Below are 23,572 nucleotides of genomic sequence, written 5' to 3'. Positions count from 1 at the left end.
TCCTCTACTCCCTGGTCCCATTACCCTACAATGGGGATTTTTAACCTTTTATAGGGTCACAGACCCTTTGGGAAACTGTTGTAAGCTATGGAGGCACCCCTCCAAAAGTGCTCTTGTGAACTCACAAACAGTATTACCAAGTTTCAGGGGTTCATATGACCCTAAAGCTGAGAAGACCCTGGTGAGTCTGGTGAATACATGGATCCCAGGTAAAAACCCTGCTCTACCAGCTTCCTTGTCCTGTGGACTGAATTTCACCTTATAGGGCTGTGATGAAGCAGATAGAGCTATAGCAGCTCCAGTGGGTCAGGAGAATTGGAGTGACCCCTGCCCTACCCCCAGGGATCTGGGGGTGGGCAGAGGACAGAATCAGAGCTGCTTTGTCCTTCAGTTCCACTCTTGGCCCAAAGTAATTCCCATGGTCATATTTAGCCAGCCTGAGACACTAGCTCAGGAAGAAAGCCAATAAAAAGGATGGAAGGAAGGAAGGGAAGGAGATCTGTGGATGGCGAACATGATGAGGGCTCCCAGCATCCTGCACAGAGGCTCGGCTTGGTCTCTTCATCTCCCCACATGTGGCATGAGTGCTCAGTCATCCCGACTGGCTTTGACACTCCCTCTTGGCCAAGCCTCCCAGTAAAATAATGTACCTCCTTTTGGCTCCAGCACCTTTTTTTTGGATATTTGTCAACTCCTGGGGGGACTGGGCTGCTGGCCAACCTTGACTCACCCTTCTTTCCCTTTTCACTCTTCTCCACCCTTTGGGGACAGTGTTTTCTTATTCTAGCAACTACAGCCCTCAAAATGCCTGGTTCACTCTCTTTTAGGTGCCCTTTGAGAGAGCAAGGGAAAAGAATGGGAAGGTAGAAGATACAAGGTGACTTCAGGCTCCTCTGGGCTAAGGGTCCCAACTCCACTTAAATCTGTCTTCGTTTACAACACAGGCAGAGCGGCTTGGTAGTTAGAGGACTGCCAGTCCTCACTGCCCCTGGGGTCATGCCCCATCATCTGTCACCTGGTCTGTTGCAGGGACTGGCTCCCTCTCACTGACTTCTGGCCTCCTCATTTATCTTCCCTAAAATTCAGGCTTGGTCAAGTCACTTGTCTTCTATAAAATTGTTGGTTCCCCTTTGCCTCCAGAATAAAGTACACATTCCGCTACCTGGCATTCTGGGGTAACCTCTGCACTCTGACCTGAATGCGTCCATGCTCACCCTTCCTAAATCCCAGTGTGCACCTAATGATCCCTTCCTCTAGTCTGCTAGGACAGATTCTCCAGTTGAACATTTTATCTGCTGCCCCTAGGCCGAGGCTGTTTTATCTGATTGTCCTTATTGAAAAATGTCTCTATCCTTTAAGACCCAAATCAAAAGCCATCTCTCTGAAGCCTTCCCTAGTCTTTGCCTTCTGAATTTTCTACCTCTTCCAGAAGTCATTATCCCTGAAATTAACACATTTCATACTGCTTTCCATTATTTTCAGTTCTACCTATCCAAGTATATTGTAAGCTTCTTGAGGGCAGGCACCAGGTTTTTGGTACCTAGCCCAATATCTGGCACAATGTAGGTGCTCAATATTGTTCATGAATAGCCCAGAGAGTCCCTTATTGATAGTATGCAATATGCTGGACACTTTGCCCTCATGGCAGCACCAGCACCATCTCTGGATGCTACCATAAGCAGGATGTGTGTCAACTGCCTAAGCAGTCCCTGCATTCTTGATCCCTCCTCTTCTCAGCCAGGTACTTATTTTGTAAGTGTCCACGCCCAGTCAAGAAGAGGACATGAGGATTCCTTTGGATGAGTTCGATATGAATGTCACTCAGTAACAGCACCAGACACACGTGTTCTCGTGCTTCCTACAGATTTGGGGCTAGAGTTTTCTCCTGACCACCTCAGCAAGCAGGAGAGTGCTTTGCCACCCTCCCGGGATCCACCTGCACCCACTGGACACTGCCGGCTGTATCTAAAACTCCTTGTCTCCTCTTCCCCTCCTTCTGGACGCGCAGTATTTATTTAGCCCATTCCCGAGAAAGGGGAGACAAAAGTCATTTTGGCGCCCCCTCGTTCGCTCCTAATAAAGAGGACTCGCGGACTCTCCTGCGCTTCCGGAACCAGCGATAGGAACCGAATCGGCGAGGTCAACAGCGCAACAACTGCGTTTCTGGAGGGTGTCAGAATTTTGCCCGGCCCCTTGCAAAGAAGGTTCGTAGATTCGTGACCGTCCCTGGCAGGCGCCCAGCCCGGGACTTGGGGCTCCACTTACTATTGGCCAGCCATCGGCGTGACGCGCGGAGGCGGGGCCTCATCAGCTGTTTGCGGGATGCCCCGAGCGGACGTATTTTGGAAACAATACCGCGCGGTGCGCAGTGTACTCCTCCCGCGCTCGCCCGCCTGCTGCCGCTGCCGCCCCAGCTCGCTCCTCCCGCCTCCCGCCTCCCGCCGCAGCCCGGTGAGCGCCCGGGCAGCCGGGAGCCTGGCGGAGTTGGATCGCACCTCCTCGGGGAAGTGGGGAGAGGAGTCGCGCTGCGCGTGGGGGCCGGGAAAGGGTTGGGCTGCGGGGCGTGTGGGGTGACCATGAAAGACTGGGGCACTGGGCTGCAGGAGTGGGGTGCCGAACCCACATCTAGGTGCACTGCTCCACGAGGCAACTTGGGGGTAGTAGCATTTGAGCGTCCAAGGAGTTGGGTCCAGGTGGGCAGGGGAACCTGCGGTGCACTGTTGAGCCGACCTAGGCTCCCGAGAACGGCACGGCCTCTGGATCTCTGGGGTAGGACAGGGAGTTGTGGGCGTTCTGCCTCCCTGCGGAGTCTGAAGGCTCCTCTCCTTAACAGCTGGGCTTTTCCCCTCCTTCCCAATTGAGTCTGGGCGCCAAGCCCCCGAGTGCTCGTCACGCTGGACCCTGGCGCGGAGCCCTGGCATCACGACTCGGAAGCTGAGACTCTCTCCTGGAGTCACCCAGGTCTGCTGTGTGTTGTGTGCGTGCGTGCGTGCGTGCGTGTGTGTGTGTGTGTGTTACCAGACTTTCGCCTCTGTTGAGGTTCAGAGTGTGTGGCTCCTGCCTTCTGGGAGGAAGAGGAGTCGTCTAAGTTTCAGCATCCCTGTTAGAGCCTTTAGGGTCTCAGATGGCTCCAGCGAGCTTTAGTTCCCCTTGCTAGGAATAAAACCTTCCCTGGCAGTGCTCTCAGGGAGGGCCCTGCTCCTACCAGTTTGGACATCACCTCTTCAGCTCAGGGGTGGGGGAGAAGAGCATCTCTACTGTATCCCAGTTTACACTTGACTTTGCACCCCTCCGGAGGCTCCCACCTGCAGTTACTGGGGAGAGTGGAAAGGGTCTCCCGGGCTGGTAGAGCCACACCCTGTGGCTGCACCTCCCCCACTGTTCAGTCCAGGCAAGGGTTGAACTTTGGGGCTTTGCTGGAGGGGGAGGGGGAGGGGGAGGTGACGGGCTTCAAAGGAAGAATCAAGACAATGACTCCTGCATGTGATTGGCTTTGGAGGGCCCCTTCTTAAGTTGGGATTGCCAGCTTGCCAGAGGAGGTTGAAGGGCAGTAGGAGAGCCCCTGCCAGGTGACTGGCAGGACAGCTTTTGGTCCTTTCAGCAGGTAACTTTGTTTCCTGGTGCTGATAAGCTGGAGTTCTCCCACCCCTCTTTGGGAAATACTGTTCAAAGAACACCAGATGCCTGTTTTGCCATCCAAGTAGGCATCTCACTCTCCAGGGAAGAGGGCAGAGATAGGACAAGGACTAGATGGGATGGAGGAACTGTTGAAGAATGCACCTCAGAGACAGCTTGCATTTGGGAAAGCTGGGATTTCTGAATTTAACTGAGATTTCTTTAAATACTTTACCAACCCATATACCATTTGGCTTGCTCTTCAAAGGCAAGAGACTTGAGAGACAAAATTCTCAGGGGATCTCTAATTGAATCTGGCAGTGACAAACATTGTCTCTCTGTAACCTTAACTATTCAGGTGGTTGTTGCTTCTGGCTGCCCAGGGGTGCTAAGGGGTTCCTAGTGTGTGTGAAGGGGGCTAGGTTGGGAGCTTAAGATGCCGGGTGGCTCTAAGCTCAGACTTCCAAAATACATCAGGTGGAGCAAGAGGAACTTCTTTGTCACCAAGAAACTCATCAACAACCTGAGTAGTATAGGCAGTGAGTGAGGTCACAGAGAAAGGGCTGAATTTCACTTCCTTCTTAGGAGGCATGTCGTACCAATCTCAGGTTCAGCACTTGTAGGAATGGTAGGCTGGCTATGGGGAAAGATTTGAAGTCTTGGAGACTAGTGAGTAGACTGACCTGGGGGAGGCTGGCCACTTTGCTGAATGCTGGACCTACCCTCCAGGCCAAGCTGTGGTGGGCAGTCAGCTCTATTCTGCTGAGAGGGTAGCTGCAATGCTTAACTTAGGTCTTTCTTCTCTCCCAGGACACACCAAGGAGCCTGTTTGTTGTGTTGAGCAAGCCAGGGGGTGGAGACTAGAATAGATGGGCAGCTGGGCGGGGCTTTTCACGTTTGGAGGGAACCTGGCTGCCCTAGGATTGCTGGCTGGCTTTTGTTTTTACTGCTGAGCCCGGAGCTCAGCTCAGACTTGGTGGTTACTCCTCAGGGCAGTGAGAGAGAGGGAGGAAGAGAGAGAGAGATAGTTGTGAGCACTTTGTGTACAGCCAGTCACAGCACTTTTCTGCCCTCCCACAGCTACTCAGAGGCTAGTCTTGTTGACATTTCCCCAGGTACCCTGCGTGCTTGTAGCCACTGATCATACCTCTGCTATTGCTCAGAGTCAGTAGCAGTCAAACTTCATGATTGTGACCAGCTGGATCAGAAAAGCCAGGAAAGAGGTGTAGAGAGTCCTTGGACAGTGAGGCAGTCCACATTTGGGGGTGGATGTTACCCTTTGCAGGGCTTTATCATCAGCGCATGTTATCCGTTATCTACCTTGGCCCACTTCCCTAGATAAGGGAGACCAAGGAAGAAGGAAGGGGAGGGAAGGACTCCCACTCCAGGGTTGGCCTAGGTGGGCACAGCATCCTGGATGCCTTGTTACTCCCTAACAGGGGAGATGGAGCCACCTCAGTGTGTGGAGGAGCTGGAGGATGATGTGTTTCAGCCAGAGGATGGGGAGCTGGGGACCCAGCCTGGGAGCTTGCCTTCTGCTGACCTGTTTGCCCAGAGCCAGTTGGACTGCCCCCTCAGCCGTCTGCAGCTCTTTCCTCTCACCCACTGCTGTGGCCCTGGGCTTCGACCCACCAGCCAGGAAGACAAAGCCACCCAGACCCTCAGTCCAGCCTCTCCGAGCCAGGGTGTCATGTTGCCTTGTGGGGTGACTGAGGAACCCCAGCGACTCTTTTATGGTGAGTACTCTTAGCCTCAGGACTCCTCCCATAGAGACTGGGGGAAAAGAGGGGACTTTCCCTCCCCAAACCTGCTTGTTGCTATTTCCTTCCCCAAACTGAGTAGCAGGGGCTATTGATTCAACTCTCACCTGCTGCCCTTCTGCTTGTCATTGCACCTTATCTGTGCTCCTTGGGCCCCAAGAAGAGCGAATTGCCTGTCATCATAGCTGTTCTTTTTTCCCTTTCTGGAGGGATTCGTGGTCCATGGTGTCTCCTTGGGTTGGAAAGAGGGTACCTAGGCCTTGGCTTTTACATCCTGTGGCCTGTCGAGTGGCCCAGACTTTTGTGTCCTGGTAGTGATGTGCTTTCTGTAAAGTGGCTAGTGTTGCCCTAGAGAAGGTTGGGGGATCTGTGACTCACTGTTGACACTGAAGGGGAAAACCCAGCCCCTTCTGGGAGGGAAGGTTCCTGAAGGTGACCCCCAATTGTCACTTGGGACTTTCTGTGCTTGGAAGGGGAACCGGAGAAAGAGGTTAGGACTTCCTGGGCTTCATGCCAGCAGAGGGGCTGTTTCCAAGGCTCAGTCAGACAAGACCCCTTCATTTGTGGGCTTAAATGGTTGGTTTTATGAGCAACATGCTGTCCTTTGGCGAGAGGGCAGGGTTAGACACTCTGTTTTCTTCTTTTAGTGTTATAGCTTATGGAGGGAAAGAAAGGGTTTGGAGGCTATCTTGCTGGATCTGAAAGACAGATTGAGGAGATGATGCAGTTATTTCCAGAGGAAGCTGCCCTGTAGGGCAATTCTGGCATAACAGTTCAGGCCGGAGTCAGAGAAGATGAATAAGGTAGGCAGGTGGGCAGGACAGTGAAAAGGAGGGAGGAGGTGCATGGGCGCCCCTAGCGGCAGCTGTGTTGCCAGCACTTGGTCTCACCGGGGACTGACCGCCTCCAGAGAGGAACTTGGCTATTCTGTGGGTCTGAGGAGTTTGCTCTCCCTAGTTTTTGTACCACTGCCCAGAGCTTCAAGACCTGAGACCAGCCTTCCTCTGCTGCACTAAAACGTGAAAACACTTTTTGGTTTTTTCTTTTATTGTCTCTTGCTTTACTCAACTGAGGAACTCTGGAGAGCTGCCTCTATTCTTTTCCAGAGAAGAGTATAAACGTGCTAATACATGAATGATAAATTACGGTCAAGCATAGCTTGGTAAATAAGGACACGTGCACCCACACGTATTACCTTTGCCATGACACTGCTGGCGAACAGAACTGAAGGGAAGGCTGGGACCATTACCAACAATTTTTATATACTCAGGCAACAGGCAAGTCAGGTTGTCCAAATTTTGGCAGAGTGCCCTGCTAAAGGCCTCAGCCCCAGGTCCCAGCCAAGAGTGTTGGGTATGGGAGGAAGGGACAGTCATGGAGAATGCTGAGATGTGGGCCCTCTCTCTTTGCAGGCAATGCTGGCTACCGGCTCCCTCTCCCTGCCAGTTTCCCTGCAGGCTTGCCCCTTGATGAGCAGCCTCCTGAAGGGCTGTGGCAACATCGAGTGGAGATACAGATTGCCAGAAAGCTTCAGTGTATTGCAGACCAGTTCCATCGGCTTCATATGCAGCAGGTAGGCATGGGACCTTCAAGTGGGGGCTGGGGGTTGAGTCTGCTTGGGTTGGGGGGCTGGGGCCTGCCTTAGCAACTCTGTCTCTGCCAGGCCTCAAGGATATGGCCCCAGAGTTTTGGCCTTGGCTATTGTGATTCCTGAGGACTGGATGGGCTCTCATCTCTAAGCTCCAAGTTGGTTATCTGCCCACTTTCAGCTCAGGCTCCAGAAGAGTGGTTTTTTGGGAGATGCTATAATCCTTCCCTCCTGGGGAATGGGATGGCTTTTTGCAGCCTTGCTTGACAAACTCTGTCTTCTTGAAGCCCAGGTTGGAAGAATGTCCCTCACAGACCTAAAAGGGAGATTTTCAGGGTTCTGCAGTAAAACTGGACAGTTGGGTGCAGTGGGAACTGAGTAACCACGGCAGAGGGATGGGCCTGAGTGGGGGAAAGTGGTGGAACCGGTTGTAACCTGACACTTTCCAGCTGGGGAGCCACTCCTCATTGTCTCTGTCTGGGAACTGGGGCTTGGGACTATGGAGAGTGTACCTCAGAGAGTCTCTCCAGACTGGCAGCCAGGCGCTTGGCCTGGTGCTTGGCCGGCAGCCTGGCACCAGCCCCGCCAGGGCGGGACATCGCGTGTCAGTCGAGCATGTGGCAGAGTCCATCAACAAAGGCGGCGGCTGGCAGGCTCGTGCTGGAGCAGCCCTCCGTGCCATGGGCTGGAGGCTGCCGTGCTCTGTAGCCCTGTCTGGGCGGCCCCCAGGCTCTTAACCCTTCCTCTCTGGTCTGGATTTCTGGACAGCTGCCAAGACAGGGAGAGAAGCCTGAGGCTGATCTGTGATAGTACAACCACCTTTGAGGCTCGCCACCTGGAAGTGTGCACATTTCCTACCTCTAGGACAGTGTCCCTGGCCCAGCGAGATGTGTGTGTGTGTGTGTGTGTGTGTGTGTGTGTTGTTGTCTGTCTGGAAATCAAGAGAATAAATAATGATCAGTCAGACTCAGGTTACATGGGTCACTTCAGACAAGAAGAGAGTAACCAGTAGTAGTAGATTTGACTTAAGGGTTTTGGGTCTCCTGAGAACAGGCCATCAGGAGTTAGATATGGTAAGTGCCTTCTGCCAAGGAGTTCTGAGGGAAATTTTGGTCTAGAAGTGGTCCCGGTAGGCAGTCCTAGTCCCTTAAAGATCAGGAAGGGAGGGTGGCCCTGTGCTGAGATAATAAGGCAGCCTGGCCTTGTCTTCTGGCCCCAAGCTTCAATCTCTAGTTCCTCCTTTGATTGTTCCGTGGAAACTTGGCCTAGAGTTTTCCCTCAGGCATGTGTGGACTCACTCTGATTCTTGATTTCTTTCTCTTGGCCTCCCTCCTACCCATTCACTCTACCCTGCTTATACAGGCCAATGGCTGAGCCTAGCTCACATCTTCCAGTCCTGGTGCTAGAGCTGATAAAGGACACAGTGGCTGTGGGTCTCCTAGACTCATCTAGAGAACTGCCTGGAAACCTGCTTTCTTCATTCCCAGCAGACCCAGTCTCTCTTAACAGGTGTTTCCCAGAATATTCCCCCATCCCTGAAGGTTTGGGAACAGGCCGGGAGGACAGGACTAGACCATAGCCCAAGGCCCTTTCTTCCTGACTCAGTCCTGAACAGGAGGAAGTGGCCCTGGTCCCAAGGTCTGACCCTGCTCTTTGCTGCTTGGCATCATTTCCTCCAGTTGAGGGCTGCTGCTTTGAAGGTTTGGTTCAGCTCTAGACAGGGTACTGTCCTCTCAGCCAGAGCTGCCCTAGCTGGGAGGAGGAGAGGCAGAGCTGGAGGACTAACTGTAGGAGCGCCTTCTTGCTCTGCTCCTCACCTCATACGGGCTCCTGAGTTCTCTGTGCCCCTCATCTACCTACCTGCTACCTACTTCTTCTATCTTGCAGTGGCAGGAAGCTGGCCAGTGAAGCCTCTCTAGCCCAGAGCCAACTTTCCCAAATTTTCCATTACAAAGAACCAGGCTTTTGGTCTGTGGAATCCTCTTGCTTTTAACCCCCTCCTTCCCACTAACCCTGCTCTCAGACCTTCACCAGGAGCTCATCCTGCGGGAAGAGCTAGGATAATGGCCACAGGCAGGTGGAGCACTGGCACACAGGACCTTTCCGCAGCTGGTTTTAAGAAGTGAATCACTGGGGAGCATTTGAGATCTTGCTCCCTGATATACGATATACATTGTCAGTTCGACTCAAACTCTGAAATTTTTTTTAAAAAGTGAGTCCTTTTCTGAACTCGATTATTATATAAACTACAGTCAAATATTTCATATCTAGAAAGTACTGTTGGCACTTCTACATTATTATCCTTTACCTTCTTTCCCTATTCCCTTCCCTCATCTTTGCAGGTAGAGAAACGGAGGTACTAGGAAGGAAGTGCTTTAGGGTTAAGTCTCTAGGTTTTGAGTATAAAGTTAGAAAACCCAGGTTTAAATATCAGTTTTTCCACTTACTAGCCTTTGGGAAGTCACTTGACCTTGCCAAGCCTATTTCCTCTTCTGTAAATTTGAGCTAATACCACAGAATTTTACTGTAAAGATTAAGTGAGAAAATAACTATGAAAATTCCAGGCACACAGTAGGTATTCTTTAATGCTGTTTTTTTTCTGTCTCTGTATAATCCTAGTTAGCCTTCACATTCCCCACTCTACCTGTCATGCTGATCCCTGAGTTTCCTGTCACCCTGTCCAGAGAAATCGGTGTCCAGCTGTGGGGCTTGGCCTTGTACATTCTCCTCAGAGAGTGATGTCATTGCCCATTATTGTGGGCTGAGTTTAGGGAGCCACAAAAAACAACCCAGAGGCAGTAAGAAGTTGAAGGGGCCTGGTCATCTCCTTTCTCCTCAGATCTGGGATGGTGTCCTAGGGCTAGACAGTGGCCGTTGGTCTCTGAGTCCTATAGAAGGTATGAGCTCTGCCTTTTGTCCTTGGTTATGGACCTCAGTTATTATTATTATTTTTTTTTCTGTTATCGGGAAGGCTTCTCCGTAGGACATACGGAGCAGAGGAAGTGGGTGATGGGTAGTGTGTTTGTTGTAGGGTGACATTATGGCAAATTGAGTACATCAGTGTGGCCACAGATTGGAAAGGTTGTAAATTCTCTTGGTGTCAGTTTATGCTGGTCATAAGCCCTCCCAGCATATTTCTCAAGGAGCATTCAGTGTGGAGGTCTAGCCTGGTTACCCGAATGATCAGTTCAGGGTGGCTCCTCTGGACTGACCGGGATGGAATCGGAGGCAGAAGATCAGTGTCAGCGAGGTGCTCACTGTTGGCTCTTTGGGTCTCCAAAGCAGCAAGAGAGTTGGAGGCAGAGTGGGTACAGGTAAAGGCCTTTCCAATGGTCACATACCCCACCTTTCTTTGGCTGGGTCTGGAGTGGAAGGTTCTCCTTTTTGCTCTTCTTTGAGCCACCAGCTACAGTAGGTGACCTCTCGTCGTCTGCTGACCATGACCTACCTTGACTCACGCTCTGTGAGGATGCCCTGGTGTTTCCATGTTCATCCAGCTCCTGCAGGAAAGAGGAGGTGCAGGTTTGCCTCCTCACTGAGCTCCTGGCTGGCTGCTCTGGTTAGAATGAGTGAGTCCCAGCCATTCCCCCTGTCATGGTCTCCTCTGGCATGAGCCTAAGATTGGACAGTAACTGGTGTCCCCTCCCGTTTGTAAAGTCTCTTGTCCCCATAGACCCATCTTGAAAATTGTAGGGATGTTTCTGGGCAATGTCAAGAAGCCAAGAATCGTAAAAACAAAAACAAACAAACAAACAAACAAACAAACAAAAACACCCAAAACATTAGCTACTGTAGATGGTCGAGTGAGTAAAGCTACAGGAGGGTTGGAATTCTTCGTGTTGGAAATGGCTTCTTCACTTGGACCAAGAGTGGTTCCATTCAGAACAGTTGGATTTGGAAATTCCCTGAATAATAATTAGACTTTCTGGAAAATAAAATCTGAGAAAAATTTTAGCCACTCATTTGAAACCACCTGCACTATCACAGGATGGATCCTGGACTTGAGACACATCTAGGTTCAAATCCTAGCTCTGTCACTATGTTCACAGGCAAATCATTTATCTTCTCCGAGCCTCGGTTTCTAATGCTTGCCTTGCAGAATTGATGTGAAAGCCGTTTGGAAATTTTAAGACGTATACTTATTACAGTATGAACAGTTTGACACTTTTGGAAGTGTGTTAAAAGGTGACTTTAGGATTTCACTTGGACCTGCCTTTATTCTTGGGGAGCTTTTTTGGACGTTGTACCCAAGCTGGTGTTTGCATGATTTATTAACTAGCAGCTTCTCTGCCAGCAGCCTGGATCCTTTGTTCAGGGAGACTGACTGCTTCTGGACCCTTTGGGATGCTCTCCTTGTTGGTGAGTGGTTTTCTGGAGCTCAGACTGTGGCTAGTGAGGTTGTTCAGGCTCTAGGTGGAGCAGCCCTGGGCAGGAGACCCAGAAACTAGCCCTGAAGTGAGAAGCATCCCCTAAAGAGCCAGTCTTTGTCCCAGGAGTGAGAGGTCCACCTAGGACAGTGCCTGGGAAGAGTGAGGCTGGGGGAGGGGCTGTAGAAAGCTGCTGTGCGTGTGAGAGCCAGTGCTGGAACTTGGGGGCCCTGTGTTTGCTCTGTGGCTGGCTCTGTTTATATCGCTCGCTATATTTAGCTTCTGAGTCATCAGCGTGGCTGACTAGAAGCTGAGTTCCCCACACAGCTCTGCACCTGACTACTCTCTCTTCCAGGAGAAGGGCCTTGTAGTTCCGGACAGTTCATTCCCTCCCAGCAAGGCAAGCCACGGAGGGGAACGGGAGTTGGGTTTTATTTTTCCTAGGGGGAGGGGGGACGATGAGGGGAAGGGTTTGGGGAAGGCACTAGAAAATGAAAGCTAAAGAAAAAATGTCTGATTTGCCTTTTGATCCATGTCTTGCAACCAAGAGAGCATGAGAACAGAATGAGAGCAGTCAGTGTGTATGGTAAGGAAGGGGGTCCGGCCATCTTCCATGCTCAGCTTGTCTTGTCCTGTCCAGGGAACTGGTCCCTGGTGGGACAAGAACAGCCAGCCGCAAAGGCCCCAGGTTAGGAGTTAGAGCTTTGGGGTTCCTACTACAGCCTTGTAGACCTACAAGAGACCTCCCCTCTCCTTGATCTCCTCTCTCCCTTGCCTTTGACCAGAGCACACACCCCACTGTTTCCTTTCTGAGTTCTTAAGATGTTGCTCGATAGTTTAATGGAACTGTTCTCAGACTGAGGGACACTGAAGCACAGAGCCGTCCTAGTGGGGAGCTAGGTAAGGGCCTCAATAGTTCCTACCCCAGGACATGGAAGTGAAAAGTAGAGCTCTGGGGCATGGGTGGTACGAACAGCCCTGTCCCTCATCCCCAGCACCCTGTGGCCGAAGACCTCCAGTTGTGTTTGAAGGCCTCCTCTTGTCTTTGATTGAGAATCTGCTGGCCCCAGGCTGCCCTTTTGCCATGGTGGTGGACTGTGGTTACAGCATCCTGTTAGCACTGCTGGCTGGGCTGGGGAAGCTCTTGGCAAGGAATATTTTTTCCTCTTTCATTTGCCATTGTGTTGCTCATTCCTCGGGTATCTGCATCAGGAGCATTCTGGGGCAGTGGGCCCACTGGGCTCGAGGAGTTGCCCTGTGGGGTTTAGAATTCCTGGCTCAGCTTGCAGCCTGGAATTCTGAAGCCAGCTAGCTCTGGTTGCCATAGCTTATCTTGGAGTGAGAAGTCAAGGATTTCCAGAAGACTCGATAGGTCTGTTCAGAAGATAGCACTCCCGGATGGGCACTGTGAGCAGAATGTGTTGAAGGAAGAGCTCAGCAAAGCAAAGTGGGCGCAGGATCTCCTTATGCTCATCTAGAGGAATGAGCTTGCTCCCTGCAGCCACCAGGCCCCATACTTAACATAGATTTTTCTCATTTGATCACCATAGCAACCTTGTACTTCTAGACCCCATTATTTCCATTTTATAGGAAACTGAGATCAGAAAAGGGAGATAGCATGCCTAGGTTACACTGTAAGTGGTTGAGCTGGGAGTCATACAGCTCTGATTGATCCTAAAATCATGATCTTACCCCACCCATCCCTGCTCCTCAGCAAGCGCATCCGGGAAAGCTGAAAGCAAGAACACGATGAAGCTCCCACTTCCTGCCCGGACCCTGCTCTGCCTCTTGTCACACTTATTTCTATGTTTTTGCTTTTCTGTCCTTCAGATTGTAAAATAATTGAGAACAAGGTTTACGTCGCTCATCCTCATATTCTTTATAACTCTTAGCTCAGTCGGGTGCTTGATAAAAACTTGCTGAATTGAACAAAGGTATCTTCCCAGCTTCTTTCAAGTGGAATTTTCCTAAGGTCTCCCTTATCACTGTGTTCCAGTCCCCAACGGCAGTGCCCTTCCCTTCAGCCTCACCGGGGTGGGTTCAGAGTCTGACGGGGAGAGAGAAGAAGTAGGGAAATGTCATTCTGTAGAGTGTGTCTCCTCATAAAGCAGAGTATATACAATTCTGCATTTTAAAGAAACTGAGCATGGTTTCAGAACATGATCTGAAGTCATAATTTCAGATCAGTTTTAGTTTTATTTCTGTTTGATCTTCAGTTAGCTCTGCCTCTGAAAGGTTTATTTTTTCTGGTCTACAGCATCCTTACTAAATCGTTAATGATCTGGAAACAATGTCTTTAAATATACTAGGGGAGCAATTCAACTGTGATTCACTTTGAAAAGTTAATACTATTTTCATAGTGTGAATAAACTATAATATTTTAGTGAAAGAACATAGCTCTTTTAGTGAAAGAACATAGGTCTGAATAACACCGCCTCTCAACTAATTTGCTTGAGGTAACTTTTCTGAGCCTTTGCTTCTCCATCTGTGAAATGGGAGTGATAATACCTGCCCTTCCTATTTCCCAGATGTTTGTGAGGAACAAACAGAAAGATAGGAGCACCCCGTTCTAAGCATGAGATATAATAAATTATCTGTTTGGCGAATTTGCAGGGTTCTTTTAAAGTAGGGCCTCAGCATAGCCTCGCTCCTTCTTCTAAGTCTTTGGGGGTAAATCAGCTCTTGCTGGAACATTTGGAACACCGGTGACACAGAAAGTCCCCAGAGGGTGTGAATTGGATCTGAAGGGGAGAGGCAGAGGGAGATTCTTATCGGAGGAGTGCAGGGAACACTCTTTGTGTTTAGGGCAGAGGTCACGTGGGATGAAACAGAGTTTGATTTGTGTAATCCAACCATGTCGAACACCACAGCCAGCTATTTAAAAAGAAAAAAAAAAAAAAAAAAAAAAGCCTTTTACTAGTTGGGCCTCTCCCCAGGCAAGAGGCTGATACTATCACATCAAGTACATCTTTAGACCTGGCTAGACATCAGTGGTTCCTGGCCTCACACAAGTGGATTATCTTGCAAGGCTGACTTTTCTGTAGTCAGTCTAGTGTGTACTTGTTGAGTACCTACTGTGTGTCCCTACACATTCCCTATTATACAGGATGAATGGCCATTCAGTCACAGTGCCTTGCGCACAGCAGGGGTGATTGGAATGGCTGTCAACTGACAGCCTTCATCCTCTGAGCTCAGCAAGGAAGTGGGACCGAGTCAAAGAAACACCTTAGGCTTCTATGCCTGGTTTTGCTCTCTTTAACTGAAGAGAACATTTTTATCCACCCTGTTAGAACCCCTTCCCTTAGGGTATTCACCTTTATTCTTCCCCTCCATACCTTGGTTCTACAGTCTAGACTCCGAATTTGAGGCCTTCTGGTATAAGCTTAAATTCCCACCAGCTTCCCATCCCCTGTAGCCCAATCCCCTAGCCCTGAGGGTATCCTGACTATGCATTCTGGGAACTCCCATACTTTGCAGGTTCACAGACTTTGAGGAGTGCTCAAGGCGAGTCTGGGAGAGCTGGGCCTTGCTCTGGGGTTTGCATTCACTCGTCTCGGTTATGTGCTGGGTGCTGTGCCAAGTGCCTGAGAATCAGAAGCCAGACACACTCTTTCCTGGTTCCCCCTTCCTTCTCCCCTTCTCCACCCCTTCTCCTAGAAGGACCCATGTTCTCTGGTGTTCTGGTGTCTTTGTGTACTTCATCCTGTTGGGTAAATGGTGATTTCCTTCCTCCTTACTGTTTCTCTCATTGGCCTCCCTTCAAGTCCTTTTTCTTTCCTTGCTAGTCAGGCCCTTTTGTTTAATTTTTTAAAAAATATTTTATTTATTGTTGCCCCTCAAAATCAGGGCATTCTTTGATTCTCTTGGTGCGAGGCAGCTTGGTTTTCTTTCAGGAAAGGGCCTTTTGGTGGCTGCTTGTGGCAGGAGAAGGCTAAGTGGAATATGTGTGGCATCAGCTTGTGCCCGGAGAAAGGGCAGCTGGGACTGTAGATGGATGGGTTCCCGGGCCTGTTCTTGCTGGTCTCATGGCTGCTGCAGCCGCTAGCTAAACTCTGTACAGGCAGCCTGTTCTCCAGGCCCACCCAGACCCTCTACCAGGCTGACCGGATTCAGTTGTTGGAGCTCTGAGCTGTACTCCTGAAGGTAACTGTGGATGACAAACTCCGAATTACCAAACCTGAGGGCTGGAGAGCACCTCAGTGGTTTCCAAATGCCTGTCTGTGTCCTGGCTGCCGTGGAACCACCTGGGCAGGATTTACCTCTTGTCGGCCAAGTCATTAATCTGGGTGGAACAGATTGAAAGAGATTGAAGAAAACACCAAATTACGGAGTGTTTTCTTCTAGGCTATAGAATCATGAATGATTTTATTTTCTCCTCTGTAATTTCTTGTATTTTCCAATATTTCTACAGTTAACATGCATTTGTGACTAAAATATACAATAACTATTATTTCTGATTTAAAAAATGTCACCCAGGGAGTTTGTACAATATAAACATTCCTGGACCCCCTCTCTGAAGATTCTGACCCAATTGGTGTGGGTAGGACTCTGTATTTACAGCAGTACCTCAGTGGATTCTGTGACACAGTTTTGGGGACCTGGATTTCACTTACAAGGGAAGCGAGGGCTCACAGACAGGCTGGTAGGAGACCCCAGCCTATAGCCAGGTCCTCTGATTTCTGGTGCAGATCCTTCCTTGTGGATTCATGAGGCCTGAGGCTTGTCGTAGGCAGAGGCACAGAACCTGGATCCTTCCTGAGGGTAGACCTGCACATAGGCCTGCCTGTGTCTCCCAGCAAGACCTCAGCCTTTCTGAAAGCGCTCTCTGGCCCACAGCTGCTTCTGGTACCCCAGCACTCCCAGTGATGGGAGTGAGAGTACTGATTAGCCTTATTCTCAGAGACCTCAAGGCTCAGAAAGTTACCCAGGCAGCGGGTGGCCTCTATTCAGGGAATCTGGGGAGAAACTGAGTCATACAGAGATGAGATTAGACCAGGCCCCAAATCATAGTATGGTGATTTCCCTTCCTTGGGCATTATGCTGTTCTGAGATGATCTAGAGAAGCAGAGAATAGAGGGTGAGATTTGGTATAAAGAAAGGTATATAGGGCACCCAGAGCATAGTAATAGTGGGTAAGAACATTGCTCTAGGGCAGGGGTCCCCATTCGGCCTGCACAGTAGGAGGTGAGCAGAGGGCAGGGGAGAAAACCATCTGTATTTGTAGCTGCTCCCCAGCGTTAGCATCACCACCTCAGCTCCACCTCAGGTCATCAGGCATTAGATTCTTATAGGAGCACCGGTCCCTGGTGCCAAAAAAGGTTAGGGACCACTGCTCTAGGGTCAGGTAGTCTGGGTTCAGTCCAGTCCCCGACACTTATTGGCTATGTGGCCTAACTCTTTCAATGATGTCATCTGTAAAATGGAGATGATAATATATACCTACCTCACAGGATTGTTGAGAGGACGAAAGGAGTATAATGTATATAAAGCAGTGCTTCTCATACTGTGTCTCAAATTCACCTGGGGATTTTGTTAAAGGTACACATTCTGATTCAGTGGGTCTGCATTTCTAATAAGCTCCCAGATGATGCCGAGGCTGCTGGTCTAGGGTCCATACTCCGAGAAGCAGAGATGTAAAACACTCAGAACAGAGCCTGGCACACTCAGTGTTACTATTTTTGTTCTAATCACGGCTGTTATTGTTACTTGGCCTTTTCAAACCGGCACCTGAGGAGACTGGGAATTCCAGCAGACCGGCCTCTCCAGGGACCAGTCTTTTCCTGGATTCTCCTGTTCCACCACATGACCTTTGCACCTGTCTCGGGCAGCAGCTGGGGAGGAGAAGGGGCGGGTGCTCTGCCCAGCTGCCGTGGCCTGAGTCTTCAGGTTTGCAGCTGAGTCCTTTTTCACGCTGCTTTACTCTAACCAGATTTTGTTAAGCCGGGTGTGTTTCCTCTTTTTACTCATCTTTGTTTACAAAACACAAGGAAGCCATCAGTCTCCCAGCCGCAGTCTGCCAGGCCTCCTGCCTCTATGGCACAGCCCAGTTTCCCTGCCCCTCTTAGCAGTAGCTGTTCCGCCACATTTCTGGGTTGTTTTCCAGGCTCCCTTCCACAGGGGAAAGAAGAATACTGTTGCCACAGGCGTGGGGCATTCTGTTCTCCTGGGTTGGCAGGGTTCTGAGATCAGCCTCAGCTGACACCTTGCCTCTCTTCTCGTTGTGGCTTAAGGCAGAGTGAAAGGGAACCCAGCGACCACGTGTTTGCTCTGTCCCAGATGTACCTGCAAAGCTTTGGGAGTCCAGGGGACCTGAGCTCACTTTCCAGTTCTGCCACTGACTTACTCTATCCTCTTCCCATCTGACTAGGAGCCTCTTGGTGGGGGCTGAGGCTGTGATTAAAGACAGTCCAAGAGAGGGCTCCAGCTCTCCCTACACTTCACATAAACGTGTCTGCTGCCTGGGCTGCTGCAGTAATCCGGGTCCAGCCTGTGCTGGCTCCTGTCTGTACACTAGGTTTTTATTCCCCTGTCCACTGAGAACCCTTTAGAGAGGGCCCCAGCCCAGTCCTCCGGCCCTGACAAAGAGAGAACAAAGACTGCCTCTTCCAGCACCCCTCAGTCCCCTCCTGGCCTCTGCTGGCCCTGGGGAAATGGTACCTGTGTGGGCGGGACACCAGCCACAATCCTATGAGCCACTGACCCCTGACCTTTGCCCCCAGCTTCTCTGCCTGACAGTAGGACCTGGGATAACCTCCAGAGAGTAGTGCATTCTTTGTTTTTGTTTTGTTTTCAAGTATGTTCTTGCTTAACGTTTAATTGGCTCCAGTCAGTAGGAAAGCGTTCCAAGAGGGGTTATTTATGGCTTACTGTCAAGAGCAGCTATAAAAAGGGCAGCGCTGAGCTGGAGATGCTGGGAAGGGAGAGAGGGCGGGCGCACAAGAGTGTGTGTGTGTGTGTCTGTGTGTGCGTGCGTGTTTGCACTGGATGAAATCAGATTTTTGCTGCCTCAGCAGTGTGGTTTAAATTGAAGATTAACCCTTTGACCTTCACAGTGTCAAATCACTTGCAGATGGAGGCTCCCCCGTTTCCCCCTTGTTCTCTGTGTTACTTTGGAGTGGGGGGAGAGAGGGGAGCACTTCTCTTTCTTTCTGAAGAAAGTTTGTTGTTCATGCAGCTGAGGTTTGAGGGGCTCAGGAGCCAATCTGATTAAAAGCAGCACTTGGCTAAACTCTGGAAAATCCTGCAAGCAGGGGAAGAAGTTTAATCCTCTTGTGCACAGTGCATAAAGAGCCTGGTCTTTTCTTTTTAATGTTAAAACTGCGATTGTTTTTGGAGAACTTAGCTATCACCCCCTCATCACCACTTCTCTTGTCCCCCCACCTCCTCAGTTTGCTATACTGATAGGATTAAAGGGCCGCCCCAGACATGTTGATCTGAACTTTTATTGGAAATGATAAGGAGTCTTCTAAGGCTGTGTTTAGGAGTCATGTTGATTTGTTTTTCCCTTTCAGCACCAGCAGAACCAAAATCGCGTGTGGTGGCAGATCCTCCTCTTCCTACACAACCTTGCTTTGAATGGAGATGAGAACAGGATTGGGGCAGGTCCCAGGTGAGGCTGGGCTGCCCTCTTCGAAAGGGGCACCACAGGAAGGACAGCGGCGAGGACTGACACTGTGTCTTGTGAAATCGTTTGTTGTTGTTGTTGTTTTGAAAATCTATCTCTGTGTACATAAGACATACCCATGTGGGACTTCTTCCCCTGTTCAGTGCCTCGACCAGGAATGGGGGCCTTTGTCAAACACTGTTGAAATAGAGGTCAATGTGTCTGACAGTGGGACCTCCCGAGGGCTCTGACAAGTAGATTCTGCCAACAGCTGTCGAAGATGACCAGGTAGTGATGTCCTCTGGCACGTAGACTATAGTTTTCTCACAGGAGCTTGGTTAAGAAATAGGAGACTGGATTATCAGACTCCTGGTTCCACCAAACCTATCGGCCTTCCACTGTGGACGGGGCCAAGGTCCAGATGGTCACACTGCTTTAACCCCCCCAAGGCCTCGGCCAGGGGCTTTCCAGCTGAGTGTGGCAACTTCATTAGGCTGGTCAGCCTACATCTGGGTTCTCATTTGGCCCAGCCAGTGCCTGCCCCCAAGGGCTCAGGGATTCTTGCCCAGCCCCTGTCATCTCTAGCAGACCTCAGGGAGGGTTGGGTTTCTCCAAGCACCCCTCAAACATGCCACGAAATGAACCAAACTTCTGCATAGGTCTCAAATCTGACTTGTTCCTACTTGGATGCCCCAGGATTGGTGCTGAGGTACAGAACCACTGCCACCTCTGGCTTCCTGGATCTGGCTGGGTGTTAGCCATGGATGAGCCTAATAGCCAATCAGCATACAGTCACCAACAGCTTGTGCCTTTGCCGGCTCTACTTCCAAAGACCCAGCAGCTGACTGCGTTCCACCCCTAATATTGGCACTGTAGGGCTTGAAGGGGCAGGATTGCAGCTGGACTGGGAAATGTGGTGGCCATCCCACTGATGAGTCAGCCCTTGGTTTCCCTAGAAACAACATACCTCCTCCCCCTTATCCCCATTCCTTTTTCACACCTACTAAGATATAGGAAGAAGCCAGCATAGTGGCTTTGTCAGCTGAAATGTGTCTTTTAGAGTAACAGACAATGCTTAGAGTGCGGAACCGGCAAAGCTGGGTACACATTTCCTGTCTTCCTTCGGCTACCAGCTAGGCCAGAAGGGCATGCTCTGGAACTCAGCAGGATCACAGCTGCCTCTGAACGTCTTCCTTTCTCTCCCTGCTGTGGCGCTAATGGAGAGAATTTGAAACAGCCAGTCTGCCAGCTTTGATAGCCGACACACAGAATCTGAAAAGACATGGAGAATCTGGTTAACAGAATCGGTGAACCAGACTCCTGGATATTAAATAATTTTTGCATATATAAGAAAAGATAACATTGGTGCTAACAGGGAAGCAAGGCCTGGAGAAAAAATAGCCTTCCTGGGCAGAGAAGACCCCATGGCTACCAAAGAAATTGGAGGAGTCCGGAGTAGACTCTCAAATCTGAACAAGCCTGAGCTCCTCCAGTTCTGCAGAGAGGAGGTCTTCAGTATTGTAGCGGGAAGCATTGATCTTCTGGATATACAGTCGGGCAGGTTGTTCACTGCACAAGGGAACCTGCGGAGGAAAATAATGGAGGCTAAAATCCAGCCTGCGCTCTGCTCGCTAAGCTGTATGCCCTAGGGTAAGGAAGGCTATGTCTGCCTAGAAGAAGGGGTGCCTTTCCTAATTTGCACGAAGGTTGCCAGTGGCCCTGAGGAGGACTTGAGACTGTGAATAAGCCTTTGTTTTGTTCTGTTCAGATATCCTAGAGGTATTACCTCTTCTTGGCCAGAATTATATTCTCAGGGTGTGTACCATGGTTTGTCTGCTAAGAAGATGGGTTCCTGCTTATAAGGAGCCCAGAGAACAGGTATGAAGACTGGCTCTGGGACACGCTGACTGTTGTGAAATCCAGCCTTCCCTGTGTGTCTCCGTACCATTATGATGTGCATAAGACGAGCTGTTTTCCCTTCTCCTGGACCAAGGCTGTGACAGGCAGACTGCTGGTATACACTTGAGTGGAACATAAAAGAAAATCAGGATTATTTCTACCAACCGTTTTTAACACGTCTTGGCAGACTTTCTACCTGAGCTGAGTGAGAGAGCAAATAAGTGGTTTAGACTTTGGTGCTGAGGCAAAACTATCAGCTTCAGGGACCCTGCCAGGCCCAGGAGGGATGCCCTGTGGCCTGTCCTGAGAACTGAGCCCAGAGTTTGACAAGCCCACCTGAACATTGAGCCTGGGACCGGCTGGAGGGTGGTTTGACTGCACTGTCTCCGTCTTCTGTGCAGCCAAGAAGTAACTCACTATACTAAACAAGCCAGGACAAAACTTACAACCTCCCTCCTTCCCCTCCCCCCGAAAGCCGGGAGGTTACTGGCAGAATAGCCCCAGGAAGGAGAGAGGTTCCTCCTGGCTGGCTGTTGTTAATTGGCCTGGTGATGTAGACTGGCTCCTTCCCCCTCTGCCTGGTGTGCTGGTCTGAACATTCCTCAAGTCCAGCCTCAGGAGACACATCCCTACCCCTGGGGCCCCCTCCCCACCCCTCAGCCCCAGAGGTTTGGCTGTCTCCAGTGAGGGGGCGGAGAATCAGATTTAGAGGGAGGGAGAACCTTGGGTCCTGACCTGTAACCAACTGAAGACTTGTGGAGCTCTTGTGGTTTGCTGAGGGCGGGGGTGCGAGAGGGACTGGAAACCTCCCTTTCCATTGTAGAAATGCCCTGGAGGAAGGGAAGCCTGCTATTCAGGGTCAAAACAGGCCTTCCAATTCAGAACCCCAGAGTAGGGGTTTCTGGAAGCCTGTAGACAGACTGGGGAGGGAACCCCCCAGGCCAGACGTCTGACTCCCCCAGCCAGTTGGAGGACTGAGCCTGGCTTCTCTGCCTGCTTCAAAGCCTGGGCTACTGGAGAGCTGCCCCCATGGCCTTCTCTTGCTCAATCTGAGACAGAAAAAGATTACCTCCCAGTGACCTCTCTGAGCCCCTAGGGGAGTGGGCCTGTGTGTAGAGCTTATGTGGCAGGCATGTTTTGAGTGCTCAGAGGGGCCCAGCTGACTTGTCTCACTGTCCCTAGTGGCCAAGCCCTGTCTGAGTGTGGCTGTAGCCTGGGCATGGCAGGGAGGCGGTCGATTGAGATGGTCCAGCCAGGGCCTCCATCAGCCTGAAGTCTTCCCAGAAGGAGGCTGGGGAGTCACTTGATTGTCCTGGTCAGCAAAGAGCACACTTGAAAGCTTGTCTTTTGAGGGGGACTTGATGAAAAAGGGGTAGGGAGAGTAGAGAGCAGGAGAAGCAGGAATACTTCATCAGTTACCACGGCTCTCAGGGCTTCTGTGGGTGAATCAGTACTGCAGCCCAGGCTGGAGGAAGCCATGGGGTCTCCTCTGTGTGTAGGGGGTGACCTTTGGTGGCAGGCTACCCTGGCTAGACTTATTCCAGAAAAGGGTTAACCTGTCAGCCTCTGAAGCCTCCCGGGGACACTGGGCAGTGAGTACCTCAGGGCCGAAGAGGACGTAGAGCCTTGAGGGAATGGCAGAGAAAGCTGAGCTCTTCCGTAGGTGCACCAGACTCGAGGCTGAAGGTGCTCGGAGCCCGTAGGCTCCTGGTCCACCGCCCCTCTCTGTACAAGCGGCCAGTGCTTCTCCCTGCTCTGTGAGCATTGCCCAGCTGGCCACCCCATCCCTGGGTCCATAGGGGCTGTAGGGAGACCCAGTGAGAATGTAGCATTTTGTCCATCCCAGATTAGCTGCCCTGGGTTTTAGGCACTCTGCCTCTGGGAGAGAGGTAAAGAGGGAGGGGAAAGGGGACCTACTGTTCTTTAACCTGTACAGACTATTTGGATTTCTGTTCTTCACATGCATATATGTGAGTGTATGTGTATCTTTATCAGTTGGTACCATTTTTAATAAAACCATTTAAAGCAAAGCTGGTCTGTCTTTTTCAAGGTGTGGTAAAAATGCGAAGAGACTTTTTAGGGAATTTGAGACTCCTAACTTGTGTCTGAGCTGCCATCCTATTGCCCCTGAGGCTCCTGGCTTGTCAGGCCTTCCCTTCTGCTCTTGGAGTGGAGAAGAGCTCAGACTTCTGACCACACAGTAAGCAGCACAGCAGAGGCCCCATGAAGTGGAAAGACGTGGGCTTTGGATCCAGACCTGGATTTGGATCCAGTTCCAGCCTCCACCAGCTAAACGATCTCAGGAAAGTTATATAACTTCTCTGAGCTGACAGTTCTAACATGTGTAAAATACAGCTGTGCCTGCCTTACAGGATTAGAGGGAATGTGTGCAAAGGACCTGCCCACACCCCCGCCATCCCTACTGCCATCAAGCTGGGGCTTCGGTTTCCTTTTATCAAGGTGGTATCACAGGAGGTAGGTGGTATCACTTGGACTAGGAACACTTCCTGGCTTGCATTTCTTTGTGGATTAACAATGTGTCTGACTCAAGAGGGTAATTTAAAGCTCTTGACAGAGTTCTGAAAATCCTTGGGAAAAACCACCCCTGGTCCTATCAGCAGTAAGCTGTGAGCCAGAGGGCCAACTCGACTCGCCTGTGCTGGGCCCCATGATTTAGGAAGCTGTCGGCATTCTGGGGACCAGCCTTGGACTATAGTTCCCCCCCTCACAGATAGTGGGA

The 23,572-nt window shown here is 50.6% G+C and overlaps 1 protein-coding gene across 3 annotated transcripts; it reads left to right on the top strand.

Annotated features, from left to right (window-relative positions):
- The first annotated feature begins 2,340 nt into the window (after positions 1-2,340).
- On the top strand, positions 2,341-22,875 carry BMF (Bcl2 modifying factor). Of its 3 annotated transcripts, XM_036217639.1 has the most exons (5): positions 2,341-2,451; positions 2,834-2,961; positions 5,055-5,351; positions 6,788-6,948; positions 18,842-22,875. In XM_036217639.1, exons 3-5 carry the CDS (start codon positions 5,060-5,062, stop codon positions 18,941-18,943), a joined length of 555 nt encoding a protein of 184 aa, XP_036073532.1. In that variant the 5' UTR covers positions 2,341-2,451; positions 2,834-2,961; positions 5,055-5,059; the 3' UTR covers positions 18,944-22,875. The 3 variants fall into 3 exon arrangements, with proteins under 3 accessions (XP_036073532.1, XP_016007681.1, XP_016007679.1); XM_016152195.2 differs by lacking the exon at positions 2,341-2,451 and having other exon boundaries at positions 2,509-2,961; XM_016152193.2 differs by lacking the exons at positions 2,341-2,451; positions 2,834-2,961 and having other exon boundaries at positions 2,968-5,351.
- The last annotated feature ends 697 nt before the right edge of the window (positions 22,876-23,572 follow it).

Source organism: Rousettus aegyptiacus, unplaced genomic scaffold, assembly GCF_014176215.1.
Source record: "Rousettus aegyptiacus isolate mRouAeg1 unplaced genomic scaffold, mRouAeg1.p scaffold_m13_p_3, whole genome shotgun sequence".
Classification (NCBI taxonomy): domain Eukaryota; kingdom Metazoa; phylum Chordata; class Mammalia; order Chiroptera; family Pteropodidae; genus Rousettus; species Rousettus aegyptiacus.
The sequence above is the reverse complement of the archived record's forward strand: the minus strand, read 5'-3'. Positions and strand labels throughout refer to the sequence as shown.

Coding starts and splice junctions, on each gene's coding strand:
- BMF (XM_016152193.2), top strand. CDS start 5,033: ATGCCTTGTTACTCCCTAACAGGGGAGATGGAGCCACCTCAGTGTGTG. Junction 5,352..6,787: donor ACCCCAGCGACTCTTTTATG/GTGAGTACTCTT, acceptor CTCTCTTTGCAG/GCAATGCTGGCTACCGGCTC. Junction 6,949..18,841: donor ATCGGCTTCATATGCAGCAG/GTAGGCATGGGA, acceptor TTTCCCTTTCAG/CACCAGCAGAACCAAAATCG.